The 22,893-nt window shown below is 41.7% G+C and overlaps 1 protein-coding gene across 1 annotated transcript in view; it reads left to right on the top strand.

Annotated features, from left to right (window-relative positions):
* The window catches only part of LOC100696058 (uncharacterized), a 63,965-nt gene extending 46,318 nt beyond the window's left edge, over positions 1–17,647 (top strand). Inside the window, exons 4-9 of the mRNA XM_003460097.5 lie at positions 1,256–1,374; positions 6,329–6,418; positions 9,436–9,580; positions 10,760–10,893; positions 12,222–12,430; positions 14,618–17,647. Coding sequence (XP_003460145.1) covers positions 1,256–1,374; positions 6,329–6,418; positions 9,436–9,580; positions 10,760–10,893; positions 12,222–12,430; positions 14,618–15,761 — 1,841 coding nt within the window. The 3' untranslated portion in view covers positions 15,762–17,647. The remainder of the gene's footprint in view (positions 1–1,255; positions 1,375–6,328; positions 6,419–9,435; positions 9,581–10,759; positions 10,894–12,221; positions 12,431–14,617) is intronic.
* Positions 17,648–22,893: the final 5,246 nt, after the last annotated feature.

Here is a 22,893-nt window from a genome sequence, read left to right on the forward strand (position 1 = left end):
GCATGCTCCCTGACAGCACGCCCGTGAGAGAAACACGCAAACATGCCTTCGACACGCAATGCATACGTCACCACGTGTGCCCATGTGAAAACTCGACATGCCACAGTCAATTGCATGGGCTTAAGCATGCAGGTGGCATATTTCAACATTCAAGACCCAGGTTGAAACTGTGCTTAGTTACGAGACAGTGCAGCGAGAGATTTGAATGGCCGCTCATTACATTGTCAGCCTGTTTGAGTCGAATATAGTAGGAGCCCACTCTGTGATCCATCGGTGCACATAGAGGCCAGAGGTCAGGCTTAGTTAGTCACTGGAACCAGAAGGCTTTTACTGGTTCGTAAACAACACTGTCGTACACAAAGAACTTTGTCATATGGTGCCTCTATGTTATAACATGTGTAAATACAAAATGTAATTGTGTTATACCTCATGATGTAGTACAAATCAGCTTTAATGTATAAAACTGCACAACTGCAACTGCCTAAATCAACTTAAAAAAAAAACTATGATGCTTTATTCAGGGGGTTGCCTAAACAAGATCTTCTTATTTTAGCCGCTGATTATATTTGTTATTGTTGACTGAGAACCTTTTGCACAGTTCAATAAAAACAGAGAGCATGAGCATCCACAAGTGAATGCTCTATGTCTGGTTAACCACTTCCCATTCAAATGTCGCTAAAGCATTCAATTGTTTTTGGCCTGGCTTTCTGTAGCCCAGCGAGCTTTGCATGTGCATGTGGCTGTATCGTGTGTAAGAAATCCTCTAAAGTCATGAAATCTTCCAGTGTTTTGTCTTGTTAGACCAGCCAACCACGCAGAGTAATACCTGGCATTAGTGCAGCGCCTAAGAAAGGGAGACCGATACAGTTAATGTGTCGGCCACATGTCTGAGTGCCGGTCGTGTTCTCTCGCTGCCATATTAGAGAAAACAGAATTATTATTGTTATTAATGTCAACTTTTCCCTGTTTTGATACAGGCCTTGTTATATGCTCTGTATTCTGAATGTGCATTGAATTAGGTTAAGAATTCAGACCTTCAACAGCAAATATGAGTGCATATCCCTATAAGGATCAATTTAAATCACGGCTGTATCCAGCGTGTGTGATCTTCTCCTTTTGTTTGCAGATGTTCTTTCCACCTCTTCTGTTATCGTTTTTTAACATTCTCAAACCGACTGGTGGCTTTTGGATTATTGTTTTAAACAAAAGCGAGTCCCTCGTGCCAACCTGTTTACCTATTTTCATTTTTTTACAGCGAGCCAAGACAAGACCAGCAGGAAGCACATCATCAGCACAGCATCCTCTAACCCTGAACCCAGGAAAGAGAGCCTTCCACTGGGCACAGGCGTGAATGAAAGCAGCCTCCTCCTGGAAGTAAGAAACCACATGGGTGTTGTCTGTATGTGTGGCTATCATGTGGAATATTTACCATGTTACATCTGTAAATACAGCACCAAAGCAGTTAATATCAACCGTTGCCACACTATGTGCCATATTCTAGCCTTTGGTTGGCACTTACTTTCCTGCAGTGCCATGCTCTGGTTTGCATACATTTGCTTCTGAATTAGTGATTGGGTATTTGGGACATGGGGGGATTTTGTTAGCATGTGTGTGTTGTGTGCGCCCTTTGCCCTTTGGTCCAGCCTTCTTTGCATGGCTGTGCTGTTGCGTGACATATGGGTGAGACAGGTTTGTCAGAGGTGATGAATTAGGTGGGGACTCTCACATGTTGGCGGCTTGAGCATCCAAGGGAAGTGTGCTTCTGTGTGTGGTCGGACCTCTGTCCGAAAGCACGAGAAAGCGAGAAGTAGAGAGCGAGAAGGCGTCAAGCCTGTCGACATTTATCAGAGAACGTAGGAGGTCTGTTCAGCAGTCACTTGACCCAAAACCTTTAATCAGGTTTTTACGAGGACATTTATTTCGCGTGGAGTAACAAACAGCATGTGACAAGCCGTTTGTGTGACTCATTTAAATGCACGTAGCCATATGCTACATGGGAATTGCTCGGGCATTAGGTCTTCATTGCCCCCACACAATATTCTCATGGCTCTTGGTCAAGCAGTAAATTATGACAGAGATTATCGCAAAAAAAATACACGGACCTTCATTCGGAGCGTAGAAGCGATCCACTGATGCTTCTGTTAACGTGTCAGGCTTCTCAGTGGGACAGGAAACAAAAGGTTAGATTGACCATAGTGATGTGCTGCCTCCTGTTGCGTGACTCAACCTGCAGCGGGGCCTCATAGCAAACTGCACATTACTTATGGTGACGGGATCCCAAGAGAGGGAAGAGACGGATATTTGAGTGTGCGTGTGTCTGGGGGAGATTGCATGTCTTTGTCTGTACGCATATGTGTTTGTACATGTTTATCTGTTTGCATATGCACTGTGTTTGCAAGTGTCTGACGGGAATGGATTTCTTTGGAGATTGATGCAGATCGAATGTGCTGGAAGTTGCAGGATTTATTGCATAAATTGAATTCACATGATCACAATGCTGTGCTGTGTTGTGCCGCAGCAGTGTTTTTGCACATTTAAACATATTTCCATCCATGTTTTTTTTTTTCATATTTAATTATCAACACATACCAAGTTAAGGCTTATAGGCGAAAATTTGTTCTGATGGCTGTTAGACTCAAAAGAGGTTCAAGGGGGAAGCAAAGATACTAACAAAGTCTTTAATATTTTACATTTCCCACATTAAAAGGCAACTCATTAAATCATTTTAACACATTTCAGTCAGAACTAATGCAGTGGACTGATGGATAGACCGCTTCTTTTAGTCTTTTAATGTAAAATGTTTGTCATGTGTGACTCTGCTTTGAGTGGCTTATCAAAGGTTTTCTAACAATCAGTCAACACAACACGATCCTATATTACTGCAACCCTATTGCATGTATCACCACGGTTGCTGCGACCTCCCGTCATTTCTCACTGTCGGCACAAGACAGCAGGAAAACTAAAGAAACTCCTTTGAAACAATGATACAAGGCAATAACGCCACGCCCGCCACCAACATCCTTCTCCTGCCCCAATCGCCCTACAGCTCCCCTGCTGCTTCCAAGTCCAGCGAACATATATTTTATTTTGGGCTCTGCGTGCAAAGCGCCTCTTAAGATTTGTAAGTCAAAGCTTTTAGTCTCCCAGGGCCAGTTATGAGAGCTGGGGGCGTTGCGGTTTCAGATATGTGGTGGAGCGGGCCAGCAGCAGGTGCCTGTTTCCATTACCTAAAGACTCTAGTATGCAAGGAACTGAGGGGAATGTGAATGGAGAAAACACACAAAAACAGCATGCAGCAGTGCAGCCAATATCATAACAGTATTTCTGTCTTTGTTTCTGGAACTTTTTTTTTGTTGCCCAGTTTACAACAACAGAAGAACAGGCAGTGTTTAGATGTACTTAGCTGATTCATATAAAGTGTTTGGTTTTATTTATATAAAACCAAACACTAATTGTTATTTTGAGTAATAGAGCTCCGATGCCCCTTCCAGCTCTTTAACTGGAAATGTAGTAAATAAGCTGCTTTATCCCAGCATAAATGACGGATGTTCTCTTGAAGGTTTTGCACATGTAAAAAATAAATGCATTGTATTTATCTGTAATAAATTTGCAGGGCCAGGCATAAAAAAGCCAATTAAAGCTATAGAACATAAACTTTTTGCTTGTGCATACTCACAGGTCACAGGTCTGGGGCCTATTTGTTCCAGAAGAATAAAAATGTCAAAGTCCTTTTGTAAAGAATTTGGGTTGCAGAAATTTACTGGCATTTCACTGACTTGGAAGAGGAGTGGGGAAAGGTGAATGGGCTAAATAAATCTAAATGAACCTTACATGTAAATGTCGACCTTTTTATGGCCTTGTACGACCTCATAAAGTCAACCTAGCTTTCCAGCATGCTTAGGATGTTTTCATGAGTTTTTGAACACATGATCCAAAGACCTTCAAGTAGCCCATGCTTCAGACCTTTATAGCTAAATGTGAAATAGTCATGAAAAAGCAGTGTGTTTGTTCAAGTTCATGGACATGCATTGGCATATTTTTCTGTGACAGTCAGCGTGACATTGAAACTATTATTGCTAAGACATGAGAGCTTTCAGCTGTTGTATTTTAACCCAGAACAAAAAGCTTTACAGCTTTACAGCCTAAATGTAACCGAACTCGTTTTTATATCCTCACCCCTAAACAAGTCGTTTTTAATGATAATCAATAAAATATTGTTTCATATTAGCATGATGCTAAACATTTTCTATAATATAAATAATGTCACTCCATGACTCAAACTGAGGTCAAATGATCACTCCAAGGCCAACCCCATCTGTGACACCCTTTCAAATAGCGGAAAATATTCACTTTGTGTACACGGACATGAATCAGGACATCTGAGGCCAGACAGATGAAAAAATTCTCTTCAGGGATACAAAGATAAGGGTGGGAAATTGTGTCCAGAAATCCGAATAAGTACATTAGATGTTGTGACTATCTGACGAACTGCCGTGACACTGCGTTGGCGGTGTTGGATTTAGACAAAAGACGCTGATTTCATAAATATATCACATCTGGCACTGACATGTTGTTACCAGATGCTTACTGAAGTACTAAATACATTACATAGCTACATTAAATATTAATCCACTAATGTTGATTGATTGCTACCCTCCAGAGGGCTCCAAAAAATGCTGGTCTGTGTAACAAAGACCTTTAATTTGTACAAATGTTGCACAGTAAATGCTGAGTGAGGACCAGTATCAGAGGAAAGATGCTATATCAGTGTATGCTGTATTTCTAACTAATCTGCATCTGTTTTGAATGCTGGAATAAGTTGTGCATCTGTGTGTGTGTGTGTATGTTTGTGTGTGTGTGTGTGTGTGTGTGTGTCCCCCCCCCGACATTTGAACATGTGCCAGTTAAACTTGTCAAACATCATCTGCATCTATGCCACAGAGGACTTGACCCATCTTCCAGTCTCCACTGCTGCCATCATGCTTTCATATAATGTTTTCAGATGTCATCATGTCAGTGTCTCAATATTTTTGTCTCAGAGGCTTTGCTCTGCTGCAGTTTGGCTCCTACGCCGATGGGTTTTAGGGCTACAAATTGCTCTGTTCACAGAGAGGTCACAGAGGGGTGTCTGAGTTTATGGGACGGGTAAGGACAGGGCGTGTACAGTGAGCATTCGCCTCTCGCTAAGGCAATCAGATCACTGCTTGGGTGTAAGTGACAGAGGGAGACATGGAAGGAGTGGGCACTGGGGTGAAGTGAGGGGCAGCGGGGCTTTCTACCTTCTAAAGTACACAGAAACACACAGAAACACACACGCACCAGGAAAGACCTGCATAGTCTCGCAGTAAAATAGAGGTGACAGACTCTGGCAGCAGCAGTCACGCAAGTCAAGTAGCCTTGCAGTTGTCACGCTATCACAGCTGTGCGCACACTGCACACTGGAAGGCCTCTTTCCCGTCTCCTTCCTGTGCTTTTCTCCTTCATGTTCTGCTTTTTTTTAAATATATCTCTCACACTCTTTCTTTTCCTCTCCATCTGTCCATCTCTCTTCATTTAACAGATACCACTTGTGTATTTATTTAACATTTTCCTTCTCTGTATCCTCCACTGGCCAAACACGTTATTCCCCCTCCCCCCCAGCTTTGTGTGGATGGGTGTGTGAGCAAAGAGGGAAAGTGGGAAGAAGTGTGCTTGTGTCTGGCGTTTCTCTGCTTTTAATCAGTGTGTTTGCTACGACAAATCAAAGCAGCTGTACCAGTCAAACAGACTTAATTATCAGAGTTTCGAGCTTATGAAATGCGTAACTTTAAAGGAGCGAAAATAGGCGCGTATGTCATCCGCGAGCTAACTGCTTTAGAAAATATAGTTTTAACCAGAGAATATGAGAAAAAAAGTCTTTCACAAGCAATATTTTGCATTATAAATCACTAAGTTTTATTTGGCCCGCTCTGTAACACAACCATCTGTCTTTCATTCCCTCTCTTGTGTTGTAATTTTCTATCTTTTGTTCCATTTTTATAGTTTTTCTGCTGTTCTGAGAATTATGGAAAGAATTATAAAAGTTGAACATTACACTTTTAAAAGTTTTACAAACACCAAATTCTTTTTTTAAGGGTCTTGTATTAACTTCAACCACGGCTAGGTCACAAATTAGAACATCTGACTCTATTCTATCTACATTCATGCACCTGTATTACGCTTTGCACAGACAGAATAGAGAAGTCATGTCTGTGTTTGTTGCATTTGAGTTTTTTTGTTGCACGAGCTGCCCTGACTCTGTGTGTGTGTGTGTGTGTGTGTGTGTGTGTGTGTGTGTGTGTGTGTGTAGTCTCTGACAGGCTTTGCCTTGGTGGTGAGCAGTGACGGGATGGTTTTTTACGCTTCCTCGACCATTGTGGACTATCTGGGATTTCATCAGGTGAGTTGAACTTCTCCCTTGTGTTTTCACACGAATACAGTGAAAACATTGTATAATCTATGTTTAATATGTATAAACGAAATGCGCGCTGTACATATGATTATCTATAGATAAGCTGATAAGCCTTGACTGTTCTGTAGATGGGGGAATCAGTGTGCCAAAAGTCCAACAGATCAGTAGGAAATGTGCTCTTTGAGCCAGAATATATAAAATATAAAAATGAGGTGTGGGTTGTTGTTTTTTTTCCGTACTTTAGCTGGTCACATGGCCTCGTAATCGGTGATGATAGCATCCATAAAAGTGTTTTAGCACACAAACCCTCTTAAGGTTATGAATCTGCAAATGTCATACGGGACCTCATTGCTGTCATTATTCAACAAGGTCACAATTGCTGTTTTTAGTACACTCCATTCTTCTGTTGTCTGCCATCCATCCCATCCAGTTTAGGATCCGGAGTAAACTGCCTTTCTTTCATTCTGCCTTCCTGCTGCCTGATAACTCTTTCAGAGGGCAAAGTAAACCCACAAGGTTACACCTAAGGGGACCACAGAAGGGTGAAGACCTCTGTTTCACCCTGAGATACACTCTGTGGGCGTCTGTTATGTGTGTGCGGGCACTGATAAGTCACCGACGGTTTAACTCTTTTCCTTTCCAGTGGCTATACCCAGCCAGTCATTAATTATGAATGAAGTCAACATGGGCTCGCCTGTCCCTCGACTCTAAAATCATCGCTCTCCTTCAAAGCCATAAATAAAGTGCTTTTCACTGTTAAAATTCCTCCTGTTGCCCTCATGCCTTCTCTTTCTCTCACACACACATACACACACATGATAGACATTCTTCTGCAGCGCTCCCACTTGGCTTACAAGCAGACAGGGGCAGCCATGAAATTGACATGAAACCCAAAGTGGTCTGAGACGCCCTGCCACAGTATGTGCATAGGTGTGTGTGTGTGTGTGTCTACAGTCTACAGTGTGCCACGGAACAACCAGGCAAAGGAAATTAAAACTCCAAGGTGCATTTGCGTATGCACGTGTGTCTTAGCAGCTCAGTCAACGCTTTTTAATTTGGAACGTCTGCTTTTTGTTCCCATAAATTTCCACTCAAATGATCAGATTTTGCTAGCTAAGGTTTCACTTTATGCCAGCTTCACTGTCACGTGCTCAGTAAAAGACCCGAGGTAAAAGTTAATGTCAATAATTTTGCAGGAATCAAACCAAAGTAATGGAAAAAATTTCAGTTTTGAGCTGATGATTGCACAGAACCTGAATATGGCCTTGGCTGAATTTCACAGCAAACCATCCCAGTGTTGAGTCGAGTTGTTGCCATCCAGTTGTTGCCTTTCATAAGCACATGTGACTAGCACAGTTAAAAACAAAAAAATGAACAGCTGTCTTTTCATTCATTCAAATATGCAACAAGTGCTCGAAGAATTAGCAAAAATCGTAACCGTGTTAGGAAGGACCAGAGCCATTTTGCGCCATGTTAGCTGCTGATTAAATATTAAAAAGATGTAAATTTACCAGCTCACACTAGTAGAATCACAACTGGCCCTTTGTGTGCTCAGATCTCGGCAGTGACTCTATGTAAGACACTTGGCAGCTGATCAAGCGAATCAAGCCACCGCAGTATGTTAAATTGCATACATGCAAAACAGTTATTTTAAAGAAAGAAAAAGAAAAGGAATTACCACGCAAAAGGTTTGGCTGTGAGCCACAGCATTGCAGCATGCAAAGCATTTGGTGTGATAAACTAATGTATCATCAGCATTAGCTCAAGGTTGAGCTCAGAATTCAAATCAGGTGTTCTTTGTAGTCAGTGATGGCCATATTTAGAAGTGAAAAGCAAAATGCAGGTGACTTTGAGCAGAGAAGATGAATAGGAATGAATGGGTAGTTGACAGCTTTTCTACATTTTTCTACATTAAAAATGTCTTTTTAAATACTCACAGATCCGTGTGTTGTATTTTCAGACTGTCATGAAAACATTCTTTTATCCTTTCCCACATGTTCAGCTCTTGCAAAGGAGCTGTTAGTTGTTTTTAAGCCACATGCTTTGCCTCTCAGGCTTTGACAGCATGTCACATAATTTTGAGCCCACAGCTGTATTCAGAAAGACACTTATCCATAATACACCACAGGAAATAAAAAAGAAAAGACATGGCTTTGCTAAGTAGCACCACAAGAAAGCGCCACAGAAGAGCAGAAAACCTCCACTGGCCTTTGATCCAATTTGTTACAGGGGCAGTTAGCCTTTGAAGGTCACTGAAAATATCACTTATTCTCTTTTTCCTCCCCCTTTTTTTTCCCTCTCTGAGTTTTTTTTACAAGAAACATAAACAATAGTCACTCGATCCTTCTGTCTGCCTGACTGCCGGTAGGGAACCCAACCACAGGACGAAGCACTCGCTGAAGACAGTGGGAACAGATTGTGTTTGCAGAGGCAGGCGATCAAAAAGCCTCGCGTGCCACCAGTGTGGAAATTATGGAGCGAGGGCAGGGAGGAGGGAGAGAGGGAAGAGGAGAAGGTTGAACATTTTAGTGAGGAATCTGTCATGGAATGACAGAAAACACAGCTATTGCTGGAAAAGAGAGGGAGGAATGACGAGAGCGGGCTGGAACCCTACTTACTGTGTGTGTGTGTGTTTGTGTGGATGTGGAGAGAAAGCTGGGCTGGACTGCCGTTCGGGAGCTGGTGTCACGCGATGTTTGACAAACACAGCTGCCCTCACTGGCCCTGCAGCTGCCCTTAAGACTGTTACTGTACTGGGGCAATTCTCCTGCCTTTGTGCATGTGTATGTAACTGTGCGAGTGCTCTGGTTCTCTGACTTTCATCGACTTTGTATGTATAGCGTTGACCTCCCCAGGAATGGTGGGGCAGAATTAGCCCTGAGAGTAGCGAACAGCTGTCATCTGCAGTGATGGAAGCAAAACTCGGTCGTCCAAAGTCATAAATCGGGTGTAAAACTAAAAATTAAAACTCACTAACCAAACCAATCTGAACCTCCTCCCCACAGACTGACGTGATGCACCAGAATGTGTTTGACTACATCCACATAGACGACCGTCAGGAATTCAGACGCCAGCTCCACTGGGCCATGTGTCCTCCACAGCACCAAGGGACGGTGGCACACCAGGATAACCAGCTAGCTGCAGGAACTGGTGGGTAGCTCAGTATGAACTTAGTATGGCAACATGTAAAGCTTGTTATTGAACAATACACGTTTGAGATGATGAGGTCAGCCTATGCTGAAGGCTGAGATTTCTATTCCTGGATCTGTATGATGTTGATGAGAGGAACTGTCTATGCTAGGGTCATGTCTGGTATCTATCTGTGTCAGTTCAGTTCAATTCAAATGTATTGTTATAGTGCCAAATCAAGGCAATGACTCTACAATAATAGAGGGAAAACCGAACAATCAGTAGACGACCCTTCTGAGCAACCGCTTGGCGAAAGTGGGAAGGAAAAACTCAGTTTCAATAGGAAGAAACCTCCTGCAGAAACAGGCTCAGGGAGTGTCGGCCAACTGCCGCGACCGGTCAGGGGTGAGGAGAAAAAGACAAGCTGTGGAAGTAAGCCAGAGCTTAATAATAAATGGTAAATGGCCTGTATTTGTATAGCGCTTTACTAGTCCCTAAGGACCCCAAAGCGTTCAGTCATCCACCCATTCACACACACATTCACACACTGGTGATGGCAAGCTACATTGTACCCACAGCCACCCTGGGGCGCACTGACAGAGGCGAGGCTGCCGGACACTGGCGCCACCGGGCCCTCTGACCACCACCAGTAGGCAACGGGTGAAGTGTCTTGCCCAAGGACACAACAACATAACTAATAACTGAGTGCAGAGAGGCATATAAACACATAGTTAGTGAGAAAGGTGACTGGAGAAGAAACACTCAGTGCATCATGGGAAGTTCCCAGGAGCCTAGGCCTATTGAAGCGTAACCAAGGGAGGAGTCAGGGTCACTTGATCCAGCCCTAACTATAAGCTTTATCAAAAAAGGAAGGTTTTAAGCCTGATCTTAAAAGTAGAGAGGGTGTCTGTCTCACATGACACTAATTATTAATAGTATTAATGATTCATTAATTAATATTGATACAATACTGACAGATAAATGCTTTAAACAGCATTGTATTATTCATAAAAGCAGGTAAGTTATAAAAATACAAAAAAGAAGTCTGCCCCAGTCATTTGCTAACCATAAGTATTGTTGTCATTTAAGAACTTCATCATATTTATACATATGTATTTTGTTTTCTCCTGTATTATTACACAAATTGCAGTACAAATTGTATTACTCATACCCTCTCAATATTTCTTTACTAAATTACAGGTGAAGACTTTGTAGTGAGCAGCCTGTTCCATTCTCCAGAGGCAGGGGAAATCCCTCCCGAGCTCTCCTGCTTTCTCAACAGATGTTTCATAGCCAGAGTCCGATGCCTTTTGGACAGCACTTCTGGATTCTTGGTGAGTAATTGAACCAACTCAAACTCAAACAAAAAACCTTACTTCAGTTTTCAGTTCATTAAAGTTTACGTAAAATATAAAAACTGAGCAGGGGTTGCCCACTCACTGGAAGAAGACCCAGGCCTATAAAAAGTGTTATAACCCCTTGGTACCGCAAGACTTCACTTATAATTGTAGTACGTGCAGTTATTTATAGGTGTATTGAGGGAATTATAAGGTAATTGGGTGCATGGCCACAGTGGCAGAGAATGAGCTTGGTTCATCCCTCATGGCTGTGACTAGAGTGGTTTGGAGACCAGCAGTGGAAAAGCTGAAGGCCCTGATGACAGAGCAACGAGAATATGGGTTTGGACCGTTTCATCAGGGTCAGTCAAGTTTACTGTCACCAAGTCCTCTCTGGTTGCACTGAAGCTGGCCGCACAACAGAAATTTTAGATGGCAATTTTCTACATATACTGTAGATGCTGGTAGCCAAGTAGTGAGGAAATACTGGTTGGAGGCTTTCCTCATCAGTCAACATAATTACAGTTAGGACACAACAATTTGTAATGTAACACACAGTACTCAATCTGCTCACAAATAATCTGGCAAGAAAGTCTCGGTTTCATAACATTTGGACCACTTACGAGTGTTTTCAGACACAGTAGCAGCATTATTTCATGGACAGGAAAGTCAGTCAGTTTCTTCACAGTGTTAGCCAAAAATCAAATGTCCACCAGTGTTGGCTAATAAAAGTTAGCTGACAGGTTTAATCAAGATGTTGAACACTGCACACAACATCTAATTACAGGCAATTTAGATAAAAGATGGATGCATCCACCGTGACGTCACCCAGTGACTTCAGCATTTTGTTTTTGGGGGCGAGAACTTGCGTAAACTGGACTTTAGGGGAGGATTACCAGGTTTAAGTTAGCTAACATTAACAAGCTTGGCTAGCTAAATGTTTAGACCACATGCATGCATGCCACAGACACAGATACCTCCTGATTTGAGCCAAGAAGCTTACAAATAAAATACTAGAATTTAGCTTTATTGGATGGAGTGTCGGACCAACTGACTTTACAGGAACCCATACTGTTTGTCTGAAAGTGGCACTAACAGTGCAGATATGCTAGAGAGGTCCAGTTCAGTGACTCAGATTAGAAGAGGAGAACCCTAGCCAACAATATGAAACCTCTTTGGCACTGATTGGTCATAAAAATGGCCCCTAACAGTCAATACCTTTAAGCCTTTATACAAGGGCAGAAAAATAAAGCCTAGATGTTTGTGTAATTCTATTATATATTAATCGAGGCCTTTGGATGGGTCCTTTCTTTCTTCTGTTCCAGACGATGCAGTTCCAAGGTCGGTTGAAGTTCCTCCATGGGCAGAAAAAGAAGTCAGCCTCTGGTGCTCCAGTGCCCCCACAGCTGGCTCTGTTCTGCATAGCTGTTCCCCTCCTGCTCCCCTCTATCACGGAAATGAAAATGAAGAACATGTTAATGCGGGGAAAGAATAAAGGAGCAGTAGGAGGAATCATCTCCGGACTGGAGCAAGGGTAAGAGGGAATAAACTCTCACACATGAGCAGCATCTTTACAGCTAAGTTAGGAGAGATGATGCATATTGACACTGTGTCACAGTTTTGGACACTGATTGCTTTAATAGGGGTACTATGTAGTAACTAAAGGTGAAGTGTTTTAACACAGTCTTGACACTGAGGTTTGATGCATTTTGGCATCTCGTTATAGCCTCTAGAGAACGACACTGATTGGCTTTATGGGAGCTCTGAGTAAAGGTCAACATTTGAGAGTCCGTAGGTCACAGCAGCTCACAGTTCATAAGGGATGACGTGTTTATTTTTATTATTATACACTTTACATGTCCTAAGATTACCTTTCTCCTCGGTTGTGGTCCACATCGCATGGCCACAGAAAACATAATTATTTGGAGTTACTGTGAGAAAATACATTTGCTCCAGCCCTCATGTGTCATTTATTGATTTTTTGAGGTTTGTCTTTTTTTTTAGAGATACCAACTTATTGCCCAGCAACAGTTTTATGAATACACAAGCATTTACACTGAGACCCAGTTACCAACACAAACATAAGCCCTCTCCTCACCCAGTAGGATCTGATACCAAACCAAACAAGCGCTGGACGCCTTACCTGTGGCCAATTAGGAGCAAATACGCGTCTCAGCTTGGATAAGGCCCTCTGTGATTCATGCATCATTAACAACTTTAGGGAGTCAGAGAGGCCAAGACTTGGGATGTAGTCAGTAAAGCAGAGCTCCTCCACCCCCCTCTGCTGTTCAGGCTTCTTTCTTCCTTCACACATCATCCAGGGCAACGTGGTAAATAATGTAACGATCAACCGGTTAACTAGACAAGCAGGTTGGATCGGTTAAACCATTCTTAGGGTTAAGATTCAGAATTAAGTGTATAGTATGTACACTACACATGGCATCTGGGTCTGCTGCCATATAGGGAGACGTAAATATAGCTTGGATTAAACTTACAGTCAGATTCCCGAAAGCCTGCTGAATGTACTGGTTGCACAACGATCTCCGGTTCTGCTCTAAATTCTGAGTATATGTAGACTTTTTTAAAACTAGGCAGTGAAACTGTGTCAGGCTATTATAACAAAAAATAGAAAGCGATACTTCTCTTTTTGGTCATTTTGTGTCACTAGTCAGCAGATGTCACTGAAAACATGTCCCTTAGTTGATTTTGCAGGCTTGTTATAGCGAAATTGTAGCTACTGCTAGAACAATCTAAGAGCTAAGAAAAGACTCATTTTACACATATGATGCTACAGAATATACTCACTTACAGCTTGGCTGTATTAAAGACCTTCAGCCGTGCTGTGCTCAGGTGGAGAGATATTTGAAAGATAGGAAAAATGCAGAAACACACTTTGGAAGCAGACAAACAAAAAGAAACATTTGCCTTTAGAATTCCTGAATAATCACTCACAGAACCGCAAATTAAACCCTGTTATTACCACTGTAGCAATGCACTGTAATTGGGTTTCCATATAAAAACTGAAAAGATGAAGGGGGAAAAACAACATATTTTGATTTTTTTTGGGGGGGGGCACAAAGAAAGCCACAGAAACAATTCAAACAAGTACGGAAAAAACTGGAAAAGGCATTTAAAGTATGAATGCTGATTAATCAAAAAGTATGCTGTAATAGTTATAAATATAATTTAGCTCTTGTCCTTGTATCTTTTTGGATTAATTGCTTACTCAGCATTCAACAAGATCAATTTCAAACTTAAAATCATAAGAAAATACAGTTTGAAAAGACTTTCATGCAGTTACTGAACATATTCAGGTTCAGCTACTGCACTGTGTAAACATGAAGATATATTGCATTGTGCTGCCTATAAACTAGGAGACCGGGCCATCATTGATCTTTGGGGTTCTGGATGTTGACTCTGTTCTCAATTTTCAGATGAGACACATCCCGGAAAAGATGAGTCACTTTTGGAAAGATCTTCTCGTGAACTAAATTGAACCAAACTTAGAATTTTTATGCTTTGAGTCATTCGGCAGAAAAGAAACAAAAACATTGAGTACGCAGTGGTTGCCATATGGATACATGGGTAGAAAATGGTTCTTCGTGGATTTTGTTGAAAAACAGTAAAACTTTCTAAGTTTTGTGTCTTTCTTTTGTGACTAATGATCTATGTTTTTTCCTTCTTTTTCCACTTCCACTTTCCACTCTTTCCCCCTGCACAGTGAGCGTGGAGAACACCTCCGGAGACACTCCTTCAATGGAGGAATGGGTGACGCTGAAGATTCTCTCCGGCTCTCCTGTCCCACTCCTGGTGCAACCCAGCGAGGTCACCACACTCCCTGGACCCCACTCTCCAAAGACAACCTCAAGTACCGCCCGGACGGTTACTATAACCAGGAGGAGCCCCTAAACTACTGCAAGTCCTCTGTGGGTCCCCATAAAGGTCTGAGCCCAGGCGTGGGTGGCGGCTGGCCTGTGCGACAGAACTCAGGACCCGTCAGGGCAGGCCAGGGCGTCGGCTACATCCCCTCTAACCGCATGAACAAGACCGGCCAGTATGGGAAGCCGTACCGTCTCTCGCCCAGCTGTCACAGCGGCAGAGGTGGTGAGGTGTTTGTCTCCAAACTGTATGGCAACGTCCAGATTCCCACAGACCCAGACGCCTACTGCGTGGACCTGGTGAAGAGCGAGAACGGCTACGGAGAATGCTTCGATGGTCACCTGATGCCCGAGATGCCCCCCATCAAGGTAGAGCACGACTCTGATTCGGAGAACGGCTGCGACGCGTACGGCCGACCCTGGACGTGCCGCGACCAAGTGCCCGTTGACCGTCGCTATGGTAACGGCCTATATGACCACACCACTGGCCTGCAGCTTAAATCTGAAGCTGATTATTACGATCCACAGTATTCGCCCTGTCAGCGGGGGAAGGCTGGGATCAGCCCGCCGTACAACAACGGTAACTATCAGAACTATGCAGTGAACAACGGGAACGCCAACGCACGCCTGTTAAAGTGCGACAAAGACCTGGGCAGTAACAATGACTCCAGTCAGTTTAGTCCTCAGAGATTCCCACACTCAGACTCTCTATGCAGCAGCCAATCCGTCAACCTCATGGACTCACACGTCTACTCACAGGATCCACACAAGGCCTACATGCAGTCTGACTACAACAAGCATGGCACCTACGAGTTCAAAGGTCACGGCCTGATCCATTCGATCAAGCGGGAGCCCATGGACTCTCCGCCGTGGCCCGAGAGCGGCCATGACATGAACCAGTCCATAATGGTCGGCTCCAGGAACGTTATGCCATGCGTGATGAGCACAGGACACCACAAGTCCAGTCCATATATTTACATGCCGTGAAAGTGACACGTCAACACATCTGCAGATACTTACCCTCTCCACAAACACACACACACATACATATTCTGTACACGCAAAGAAATCAGTGTGCATTAAAGTACTTTGTCTTATCGTTTTCATACACCAGCATTATAAGAGAAGAGTTATTTTTTAAGGGATTCCCAGGATGTCACATACTTCTTCTGTTTGACGAAGAAGCTCAGGTTCTAGTGTCAGTGTTGTGACAATCAAAATTAATACGAATCCAGTTTATGCATAGATTCATTTGTTTGTAAGGATTAAACTTTGTAGCTGGTTCCAAGCACTTTTAGATTTAGTGACGACGAGACATTAGAAACACAGTTTTATTTTATTTTTTTTATATGTTGTGGACACCTGACTTTTGTGGAAGAAACAAAGATTTAGCGGTCGAGAAATGTTTTTGTTTTTTTAACCTTGCACACAGGGGACGACTTATGCCTATGCTGGGCTCAAGTGAGATGATTTTTGCATGTTTTCATGCTTTTTAATTATTGCCAGGGCAGTTTAAAAAAACAAAGTGAGCAAAGTTGTGTCACAAGATAATACTTAAAGCACCGTAAAACACTTGTTCATTCATTCGAGGATATTTTAATGCATGACAAAATCCTTTTTTATCCTTCACGGGATGCCCGTTTGTTTTGTGTTCTGAATCGTCTAAAAGCGTAGCTGTTGATGCAGCATGGGAAAGTTTTAAAAACTGATCCTTGCTTGCTGCAGAACTGTTCAGAAAACTGGAGCCCAGTTAATACTGCATAGTGAAAAACATGTCAAACTATCGGTAGAGCCAAAGCTTTAAACTTTAAGCATATTTTTTTTTGTATGTTACAATCAGCCAGATTACATAGAAGCAAGCAGGGAAACAAACCTCAAACACAAACCCTGAGTCCTGCTGAAGTCTCCATGAGCAAGGCATCGATTGGTACCTTGTGAGTGTGCTGCTTTGCATTGGCTGCTGGGCTTCTTTGTGAAAAAGGATAACGGGAAGATGAAATTCAGAGTGCACAAGATCAAAGTTTAAGAAGGCTGGTAATTCAAAAGTGATACTAACTGAGATCATGATGTAACTGCTGTTTTTTTAATCATCAAACAGTAAAATATTTTAATTAAAATCTTTCAAACATCATCATTTTAGATCATAAAACTCCTGTCGCACCTTCTCTTGGAGGTAATATTGTACAGCATAGGTGAGTGTTCATGACAAGTTCTGCATTTCAGCTCATACCCCCCCTCCGGGTTATGACGCCTTTCATGTCGTCCTTTCAGCCCCGAAACGTCGGACCTTGTGTTCACATCAGTATTTTTGCACTAGTGAATTTTTTAAAAAGCACCAAATTAAATCGATATCAGTCTCAGTTCTGTGAAGCTAAGTTGCACTACTGGGAATAGTTCAGTTGAAGTTCAGCCTACCCAGAAAGGTTTTGGAGTTGACACGCACAACTGTACATGGTGTCACTGTTTTGGATTTGTCTTTTTTCTCTCTCTCTCTCTCTCTCTCTCTTTGTGTGTGTTCATTTCAATAAATGTTTGAGGATTTGTATTTATTGTAAGACGCAAATAATTTAAAAACTACAGTTTTGAAGGCTTTTTTGTTTCTGTTTTACTAACGTAAATAAATATGGCTTTTCCCCCTCCTCGCTATCTGTTTTGATAATTGTAAAAAAAAAAAAAAAGACTCATACTTATCTGATGGAGGAGGTAGCTGCAACGTAGCGAACACAGTGTGTGTATGTATATATATATGTATATATGTGTACATATATATATATATATATGTATATATATGTGTATATATATATATATATATGTGTGTGCAGTGTCTTCCAATGTTTCTAAGTGTTTTTGCAAATGGGAGTTATCTATTAAAAAATCTTTCTTTATATGAAAAATCTCTTCCAAGTGGTCTTTTTTTTAGTTACTGCAAGAATAACACTAAATGTAACAAACATAACAATATCACAGAGCTAATGTGAAATCATGTACAGTGAGAGGTCATTTTTCCAGACTTCATGATTTCCAGCTCTTTCTAGGATTATCAAAACACAAATTCTGCCGTTCAGTTAACATCTTTGTCTTTTTAGCAGCTTTTGAATTTTTCACGCACACCAAATATGGTTTCATCCTTCAGATTTGTGTCTCGATTAATAATAAATATTCAGCAGAACAGGATACAGAGTATCTCTAACCACATGCCCTGTATGATTAATGTGCTGCAAAGTTGGCACGACAACTTCCTTCACACGATCTGGGAAACTTCCCCATTTCTCACCACTGCCTGGGATGAGGGCTAGAGCCAGGGGAATGTTGGCGTCCACCAAAAGGTGGAGGGCAGAAAAAGAGGCAGTGGACATGAGGGGAAAGAGATGTAACCTAAAAGCTGTGGTTAGATCCCGACCCTGTGGGATTCCCAGAAGAGCTGGACTCCTGTCCAACCAGGCAGTTAATTGTATTCACTTGGCACATATGGTTTAAAGTACTCCCTGAACATTTATGCTCATCTACTAAAATTATCATAGGTATTCATTCAGCGTCACTTCCTTTGAACGTGACTGTAGAAGTGCAGTATGTGGTATTTGGATTTTTTGCTTGTCCAAAAATCAGTCAGATTTAAAGAGTAAATAATAAGTGGCTTGAAGGCCAAACTCTGAATTCAAGTGGTTGCAGATAATGGGACACAACAATTTAGCATCAAGAATGGAGGAAATCCACCCGACAAACAATTGCAGCACTGGAACTATAAATGAAAGTAATATCAGAAATTACAGAAACTGATACTCTGGAAACAATTAGGCTATTTGGTAAACTGGCCAAAGTCGAACCTTTGGGTCCTGGGACACCGTGGGAACTTTCATGATACGCGCTTCATACTTAAAAGTAAATGTTAGTGTAGACTGTATATGAAAGATGGATGTAAACCACTGCGATGGCTGATCACTCTACAATCTGAAGCATCAGTGATAGTATTTTACATGCGACCATACTATTTTAGAGGTTATTTTTTAATTATATCATGTGTGCTTGGCCACATACATCTAACCTCTGAACTACAGAGATCAGTGAATAAGTGTTTTTCTTGGATACTTCTGTTATTGTTTACAAGCTGGTTGCTGCCCAATAGTTTTTAGGATTAAGGGGAAAAAACTTTTCCAGATCATGCAAACGTCAAACAGAAACAGAATTGAGATTTTGTGCAACAAATACACATACTGGTAAGAAAGAACTAGTTTCTCTCACTGCCAACTACAGTATCATAATTCCTCCCTCTAATCCCCCCAGAAGCTTGTGTTTGTTTTACTGTGGGGAGAGTATAGCTTATAGGGAATTACAGGATACATGAGGATCAGCCAGTAGGATGATGCAGTGTGTACATACATTTGTGCATGTTTCTGTGCATGCTAGTACATCAAGTAAGCGCCACATAGTCACATCCTATGTTTGTTTGTAAAGCACAAGAAATCCTATTATGATTTCCACCATTATCCACTATGTATTTACAAAAATGAGGTCTAGGGCCAGCATTCAGCTATACCACAGATCCAGAACACTGACTAATGGTTATTCAGTTGTTTTGTTTCATTATTAGTTTTTTGGAGATAATAAAGATAAAAACAGGAAAAGGTAACCTTAAAATGATCATTTCAGACATGATTTAAAATCTTTAGAAAATCACAGAACATGTCTGTAGCCTCACAACAATAAGGGATCTGATCAAATGAACTGAGATGACCTGCTGAAGTTCAACCTGAGCATCAGAACAGGGAACAAAGATGATTTTAGTGACTTTCAGAAACTCTCGATCTAATGGATCCATGCTGCCTTGTATCAAGAGTTAAGGCTGCTGGTGATACACACCACATCCTACCTGAGCGCTGTGGCTGAATAGTATACCAATCTACTGATGGCTGCTTCCAGCAGGACAATGTCCACTGGCTTAAAGCTCAGATCATATCGAACTGGTTTCTTGAGCATGTCAGTGAGTTCACTGTACCCAAATTGCCTCTACAGTCAAGAGATTTCAATCCGATAAAAGCACCTTTGGGATGTGGTGGAACAGGAGATTCACATCATAGATCTGCAGCCGACAAATATTTGAAGAATGTTTCCAGCAGCTTGTTGAATCTGTGCCATGAAATATGAAGGCAGTCCTGAAAGCAAAAGAGGGTTCAACTCAGTGCTAGTAAGATGCATCTTATAAAGTGTCCAGTATTGTATGTTTTAGTGTATTTAGTCAATAACTATATAAAGATATTGTTAAATAACTGTTGCCAATTACTGTGAATATTGTCTGTTCTTATTTAATTCACTTAATGTACAGAATTCACCTGCTTGCTGCATACATGCTACTACTGCACATTCACCTAATGTATATATTATATATAATGCCCCCCTCCCCCCCTTTGCACAAGTTGAGGAGCGTGTCAGGTTACATTTCACTGTGTGTTATACTTGTATAACTATGCATGTGACGAATAAAGAACCTTGAAAGTGTATAATTAGCAGTCTCCAGAGCGAGTATTTCTACATTATAAACTACACTTCCCAGAAATTCTTTTAAAGAATTGTATTTTGATACTGTCCTGTTGTGCAATTACCATGTGTGCGTCAGTACTGATGTGTTTTCACACGCACAGACCGGGACAGTTGTACAGAATGATTTTCTTCCTCTTGACTTACAAAAGGCAAATTAAGATCCTACTTCCCATTGGCGCTTCACACACAATGTGTTTATGTTTCTAGGAACCTGCATTTGCAACATGGTTTTCATACAAAAGTGCAGGGCCACCTGTGCGAGGTTGTTTTGACTGTGAGAAAATGAACGCGATTTTTATGTTTTTACTTAGCAGAACTATAGGAACTACAGTGTAGGAGAAACAGTAAACGCTATTCACAACCCATTATGATTCATAAATAGCGTGTATGCAGAGTGCCAATAGGTCAGTACCTTTGGCCCCAAAAAGCCTTGTTGGTGACACCAGCTAATGTTTTGGGACTTCCTGTTCAATCTGCTGTCCTTTCATATTTAATCTTCTTCTTCTTCTTCTAAGTACCTTGCCAAATGGCAATGATGATCATACTCCTCCAAGATGCCCGTGCTCCTACAGCATTTCAAGCAACTCATTTGTCCTTTATTCCATCAGTGAAGGTTTTTGGTGTTCACAGTTGATGGATGACAGTCGGGGGTCACCTGTGACAGATGACTATCTCTATTGGACGAGGCTCCTTGCATATGACTGTGAGAACTTATGCTCTTCAAGACAGTAATTATCCTCCTATCCATTCTCTTCCAATTATCCATCTGAGGGTTGCAGAAGGGCTGGAGCCTATCCCAGCTACCACAGGTCAAGAGCTGGGGTAAACTCTGGACTGGTCCAGCCTGTTGCAGGCTAACACATAGAAACAGACAACCACTCACATCTTGGGGGAATTTAGAATCACCAGTTAACCCAATCCCACTAACTGCATGCCTTTGAATTGTGGGAGAACACTGGAGTACCTGGAAAGAACCCAAATGGACAACATGCAAACTATACACAGAGAGGCCCCAGACTGGATTAAAACCCAGGACAATCTTGCAGTGAGGTGACTGTGCTGCATAATAATGTTGATAAAATTGTATTAAAATTAAAAAAAAAAAACTCAAGTGTCTTCAGAGCATATCCAAAGATTGCCTTTCTGCAAATGCATGCTCCCTTTTGCTCTCCACTTTTACTGCATGTAAGCAAAGCCTGCTTAAACATATTAAGTCAAAAGTACTGAGGAGGCTTTTACTGACAATACTATTACATATACTATTATTATCACTGATCACACTGCACCTCTCAATGCACCTGCTAGTTAGATGGCATGTATGTGTATGTATATAGATGTAAGCGTGTATGTGGAAATATGTATGTGTATGTATGTACGGATGCAAATATGTATATATACATATATGTATGTATGTGCGTGTATGTTTGCAGGTGTATGTATTACTTGTACATATCTTTCTTGTGTAAATGTAAATTTGTCTGTTATTGTGTAAATACTTACACTATTGTGTACTTCACACACATGGAGAAATGCCAAACTGCCTTTCATTGTTCTTCTAACAGTGACAATAAAAAGCTATTCTATTCTATTGCCTGAAAACTCTAGGTAATCTTTGCATATCATGCATGCACTGCATGTTAAGATATCCACTTGCACTCAGACTGTTGACACTAAATTGTAAACAGAATAATGGACACACAGCCTTAATGATATTGTTAGAAATACTCCGAACAATAAAGCAGTTTGCTCTCGTCTTGCAGGGATCAAACTGCGTAACAGGAATCACATTCAGACACAAAGTCCTCTTCATGACGAGTAACAAGTAACTCGTGACGCAGTGTTTGATATTGCTACAAGATTTCAGTGAGCCATTTGTCTCACTGTAGCTTCATATCAGATGCTGTGACAATGACAGGGGGGAGGAGTGGCTGAGGCTGACTTTAAATGTTTAATATTCACTCGCATGCACGCAACCTTCGATCACGCCATCTCTACAATGCTCGTTTGGTACAGGAAGGGGAAAGGATGAGGACGAGAAAAAAAAAGAGAGGGAAGTGAGATAAATTTGAGAGCAGAAAAAACAGAAGTCAATTTGGGAAAAGGGCAAAAAAAAAAAAAAGGAGTAGTGCCTTAAGGCAACTGTAGTGTAACCAACGTGTTTGACGCTTGCTGACAGCTGATCTGTGAGCCACAGTGTGTGTGTGTGTGTGTGTGTGTGTGTGCAGATCAAAACCTATAATCCTATACCATACAAGGTTGCGTGACCGTTCATACCCTGCTGTTCTCTAGTCCACACAGCATTTGGCCTAACTGGTCACTCCCTCTCTTGCTCCATCTTTCTCATAACATTTAAAAAACACACAGAGATAAAGGCAGATGAACAAATACACGCACACATCCCCCCCAGTGACAATGAGGAGAATTCTTCAGGGTCTGGAACAAACAGGCATCTGCATACACATGCATACACTTCATTAAACACACATATACACATTAGCATATGGAACATAGTCACGCAACCCATAACCCCCCTCGACCTTCCCACTTCTTGCTTCCTGAGTACAATTAACAAATATACAGTGAA

The sequence above is a fragment of the Oreochromis niloticus genome, linkage group LG9 (genome assembly GCF_001858045.2).
Source record: "Oreochromis niloticus isolate F11D_XX linkage group LG9, O_niloticus_UMD_NMBU, whole genome shotgun sequence".
Classification (NCBI taxonomy): domain Eukaryota; kingdom Metazoa; phylum Chordata; class Actinopteri; order Cichliformes; family Cichlidae; genus Oreochromis; species Oreochromis niloticus.